The sequence below is a fragment of the Panicum virgatum genome, chromosome 3N (assembly GCF_016808335.1).
Source record: "Panicum virgatum strain AP13 chromosome 3N, P.virgatum_v5, whole genome shotgun sequence".
In the NCBI taxonomy this organism is placed as follows: Eukaryota; Viridiplantae; Streptophyta; class Magnoliopsida; order Poales; family Poaceae; genus Panicum; species Panicum virgatum.
The window spans coordinates 46,213,149-46,216,744 of record NC_053147.1 but is presented as its reverse complement, the minus strand read 5'-3'; the positions used below and the strand labels follow the sequence as shown (position 1 = coordinate 46,216,744).

At 50.0% G+C, this 3,596-nt stretch overlaps 1 protein-coding gene across 1 annotated transcript; it reads left to right on the top strand.

Annotated features, from left to right (window-relative positions):
- Positions 1 to 1,509: 1,509 nt before the first annotated feature.
- LOC120666024 (omega-hydroxypalmitate O-feruloyl transferase-like) lies at positions 1,510 to 2,399 on the top strand. The gene has a single exon (XM_039945809.1). The coding sequence runs from the start codon at positions 1,607 to 1,609 to the stop codon at positions 2,240 to 2,242; it is 636 nt and encodes a 211-aa protein (XP_039801743.1). The 5' UTR covers positions 1,510 to 1,606; the 3' UTR covers positions 2,243 to 2,399.
- The last annotated feature ends 1,197 nt before the right edge of the window (positions 2,400 to 3,596 follow it).

Sequence of the window (3,596 nt, the reverse complement as noted above, 5' to 3'; positions counted from 1 at the left end):
TCATTCCATTGTGTTGAGCAGGAGGTTTAGGATCAAACTCCTATAGCAATCATTGTGGAAAAAGACAATAGCAGAATACAAAGCAGAAAAAGCGAGTGAGATCTTGACTATCTATTATCATACAACATATAGAAGTATTTAATCAAATCAGAAAGTGGGATTTGACCAAAACGACATAATTGAAAGCTCTCGTCTTAGTCGATCGCCTAAGAAAAGGTACCGGGTTGGTCCATGATGACGAATAAGCAGCCCAGAGATGAGAGCAAGAGGCTCAGTATCCACTGGCTTAAGTAGTAGGAGTTACCCATTGTTCAAGAGATGAGAGCAAGAGGTTCAGTATCCACTGGCTTAAGCAGTAGGAGTTACCCATTGTTCATTGAAGTCATCAGAGAGGGAATCCTTTCACTTTTCATTGGACAAGAGAGGCTCTCCCGTGATCGGCTAGAACAGCATCCATCCAGGGCTTCATGAGTCAAGAGCAAGAGAATACAATTATAAACGCAACAATCGTAAGCAAGGCTGGATCCATATTCCATGTGGGAACTCACGAATTTCACGGTATAACGCGATGACATAATTTCCTCAATTTTTAATTTCAGGATGTGTCTATCCTTATCTCGGCAGTGTGTCTTCTAGTGAGAGGCTCAATTTTATAGTTCCAGTTGACGCGAAAACGTGCCGTGCCAGCATTGAACGTGCAGCACGTAGTGGCACACTTTGCAGCGCCGTTGCACCAAGCGGTCAGACTGGTACGGTGGAACTGTTAGACCGGTCTCGCCACTGTAGACCACAAAGGATCCAACGAACGCCCGATCGAGAGAGACCCTGTCGGGGCAGGCGCACCTTGGGTTGCTCTAGGATCGGCAGGCTAACTAGAGCGTCTTCAAATGTCATGAAGACCAAGAAAGAACAATATGTCGAGGTTGGAAAAGTAGAGTAATGAGGAAGAAAAGTAAAAAAAAGGTAGATTTAATTTGATAGATTCGATTGCGTTGGATCCCTCAATCGGCTGTGGCCGTTTATATTTATTGGGAGGGAAAGTCTTGCCCCTGATGGAGTCGAAACTCTAATAAATCTCGTGCTAAATTACAACTCCAACTCAGATTACACAGTCCAAAACCGGTTTGACCGCCCCTTGAACTGGTTTGATCGGTCTGCCCGGGGTGCAGAACTTCCTGAAACCATCTCTCTCATTCGAACCCCAAATTGGACGTTCACATATGAATCTTGATTTACTCGACGAGATCTATCCAATAGTGAATTCCTATTTACATTTTGAGGACTTTGACCAGACCGGTTAGACAGTTGGGGGAACAGGTTTGGCCGGTCTTCTCAGGGCTGCCACTTTTGAGTGCGAGCATATGCCTCCCAATTTTCTGGTAAAGCCACTACTAGAAAACAAACCTTAGGTCTACCCCAAAAGTACCAGTATGGAGATGAACCGGTACCTATGCTAACATAGGTACCGGTTCATCTACATACCGGTACTTTTGGGGTGGATGGAATTTATAAATGAGCCTTAGGTACCGGTTCATCTACATACAGCTTCGTCGAGCGCCTCTACTACGTGGCTGCGGCCGACCTCGACCGGCTGCGCGAGGCGGCGATGGCGAGCGGCAGGCGCCCCTCCCGCGTCCAGGCGCTGTCGGCGTACCTGTGGAAGGCGCTCGCCGGCGTGGTGGCCGCGTCGCGGGTGCCCGAGGAGCGCTGCCGCCTGGCGTGGTGGGTGGACGCCCGGCCGCGGCTGGCGGCGCCAGAGCTCGCCGCCGTGATGCCCAACTACTTCGGCAACGCCACGACGTACACCTCCGCGGACGCGACCACGGAGGAGGTCCGGCGGAAGCTGCTGGCGGACGTCGCGGCCATGGTGCGGGAGGCCATCACGGCGATCGACTACGACGAGTACGTGCAGGAGATCAGCGACTGGGTGGAGGAGCACAAGGAGGAGATCTTCGTGGAGTCGCCGCTGCTCGGGCTCGGCGCCCCGACGCTGAGCCAGACGGTGTTCGCGTCGTTCCCGCTCGACACGGACTTCGGCTTCGGCCAGGCGGCGCTCGCCATGCCCGTCTTCCGCTACACGAGGCTGAGCTCCGGATTCATGGCCATCAGCGCGCGCCCCTCGGGAGGCGACGGGTCCTGGTTCGTCAGCGCCTGCATGTGGCCGCGGCTTGCGACGGCGCTCGAATCTGACGAGCAGCACATCTTCAAGCCTCTCACGGCAGACTTTCTTGGCCTGGTCTAGAGTCTGGACCTCGTCGATCGGCGGCTGAGTGCCTCTTGGACCTCTCAGCTTTCTTTACCTCTATGAGCAACTCCTATTTCTCCTTTTTTTTCCTGCTGTAAACCTGCCAGTATAATATACCTGTTTCATGCTAATCCAATCTTAATTTGAATGGGCATCAGTCCTGCCATATTGTTTTTTCAGCAAATGAACAAAGTAAAGACATTTGGCACTTTAATATATACCAAGTCCCCATCAGCCTCGCTCATGATTTTGGTCTCCCATCTTGTATGATTTTATATATGCTCCATCTCATTCAAAATGAAAGTCATATAGGATCCCTCTGCTAGTCAAAGTTATCCTGCTTTTGATAATGTCGGCATAAAAAGATTATGCAAATTGACAAATATTTAGTATGACTAGCTTCACCGGACGATGAAAAATCCTCCATCTGTTCCAGAAACATGTCACTGGATTCGAGTTTTGTCCCATGAGCTAGCCATTTTAATATCGGTGCAATTAACGATTATTCAAACCAAGGCAGAACACTTCTATGCATGCTGTTCTTTCACATATTATAACCATTTAAATTTTGCATGAGCGTGTTGTGAGAGGAAAGCTGCCTCGTCTTCCGAGAAAGGGTCCTGCTGACAAGACCTCCCCCCCCCCCCCCCCCCCCCCCCCCCTCCGCCCGAAGAAGGGCAGTGTGGCACACCCCCCACAATCTGAGGAATGTAGGAAACAGAATTACAATTTGACACGAACTGGTCTTCTTTAATGTGTTCCACTCTGATCAGGTTCACCAATCACCAGTTCCTTAGTGCACCGAGCACGACGCAGGAAAAAAAAATTCAGCTACGCTGGTGTATCCCAAGTTCCAAACAGGGGACGATGGTAAACTTGGACAGGCGGGCAAACAACTTAAAATGGGAAAAATCATTGCGAATTAAGAAGTTCGTATCATGCTGTTCCGGGAAACTAGTGTCTGTGAACCGTGATACAGCGGCCCAGTGTTCTGAAAGAACAAACGACACAAACTTCCCCCTCCATGTAGTTGAAGTTAATCTTACAATTGTTCCAATCAGCACAGAAGGCAACTAACCCACTCAGTCTTACCAGTACCAATCAGGACCATGGAACCGGACTGAAGGACGACGATCTCGGCCAGAATTCCTCTTCCATGACCCACTTCCAGTTTCGTCAGATGCTCTTGCAGTTTCACAGACTGCACCTTCAGCAGAGACATGCTTGCCAGTGGTTGCCAACGGGCGCTTAATGATAGTAAGTACCTCAACAAGGTTCCGCTCCGCGGTCATCTCGCAGAGGGAAGAACGGCTTGCTGGACGGGCTCTTGTCTTCTCTGTGATCGCTGACA

What these genes read in the sequence shown, in the direction of transcription:
- LOC120666024 (XM_039945809.1), top strand. Translation starts at nt 1,607, where the DNA reads ATGGCGAGCGGCAGGCGCCCCTCCCGCGTCCAGGCGCTGTCGGCGTAC.